Source organism: Perkinsus marinus, assembly GCF_000006405.1.
Source record: "Perkinsus marinus ATCC 50983 genomic scaffold scf_1104296951148, whole genome shotgun sequence".
NCBI classification, from domain to species: domain Eukaryota; phylum Perkinsozoa; order Perkinsida; family Perkinsidae; genus Perkinsus; species Perkinsus marinus.
The window spans coordinates 1-1167 of record NW_003209390.1 but is presented as its reverse complement, the minus strand read 5'-3'; the positions used below and the strand labels follow the sequence as shown (position 1 = coordinate 1167).

At 45.7% G+C, this 1167-nt stretch overlaps 1 protein-coding gene across 1 annotated transcript; it reads right to left on the bottom strand.

Moving 5' to 3' along the window:
- Window positions 1-479: 479 nt before the first annotated feature.
- Window positions 480-1004, bottom strand: Pmar_PMAR014035 (subtilisin, putative; the record flags this gene model as incomplete). Its single annotated transcript, XM_002777710.1, has 1 exon — window positions 480-1004. One exon carries the CDS (start codon window positions 1002-1004, stop codon window positions 480-482), a length of 525 nt encoding a protein of 174 aa, XP_002777756.1.
- Window positions 1005-1167: the final 163 nt, after the last annotated feature.

Here is a 1167-nt window from a genome sequence, read left to right as displayed (position 1 = left end):
TCACTGGATGTAATTTCAGGGGAATACCGTAAACCGCAGCTTGATGATACTCAATCGATGTGAGAAATATTCACCATAATCTCAGCTAAGGGATTCCTTCACCCGAGAGAGACATATTGTGTGGTACGGGGGGTGGGACAACGATCGATGATGATGCACCAGCATCTCCCAGAACGATTCATAATTGGAACACCGAGCCAATACTTGCCTACGAAAGTAAGACCGACCCAGGCGCAAATTCATGACGCGAATTCAAAACTCAACAGTTGGGCGTAAAGAATCATCTTTATCAAATCCTCAGAGTCATGATGATCAGGTCTGATGGTCAGACCTTCACATTTACAATATATGAATCGAATAAACTAATAATCTATCCAGCAAAAGAGAGACCATCGAGCTAGACGAGAGTTCACTGAACAAGTTATCAATGACTCGGTGTCATTGACTCCATCATCATGAGACGGAGTCAGAGTGAAAAATTAAACCTTCTTCCTTCCAAGTATCTTATTGACAGCCGCCGCAGCATTCACGCGGCCGAAGGAGAGAGTCTTCTTTCCTTCACTGTCCTTGACACCTTTGGTGGCCGTATCCTTGATGATACTTTTGATGTAAGCAGGGGTCAGCTTAGTCTTCAGAGAAGGTTCAAGGCTGTAGAGCATCCCAGCTATACTTGCTACAATAGCGGCAGCATCCGAAGTACCCGAAACTCTGGTATATCCCCCTTTGAGATCAGTTGTAAATATTTCGTTACCTGGAGCAGCAATGTCAACAGCTGAACCGAAATTGCTTTCAATCATAAGCTGCATTTTTGGACCATACGTTTCAGCCACACATAACACTCCATCATCGGGTGAACGGCCGAAGGTACAAGGGAAGTATGGATTTTTGTCCAGATCCAGGTGCACATCACCTGCCGTGACGACAACGAGCATGCCAGCTGCATTTGCTTCCTGAATCTTGTCGGTAACGAGTTGGGATCTCCTTGAATCGGAACCTTCCGTCATGAGAATAACTTTCACATGATCTTTCGTCCCATTGATCAGGTAGGTGAAAGCATCCTCGAGTGCGGGAAAACTCGGAACTTCACCGTCGAATATGGGCAGTATGCGCACACTGTCCAGAATACCCGCCAAACCGATCTTGTTATTCTGATAGCACCAATGATGC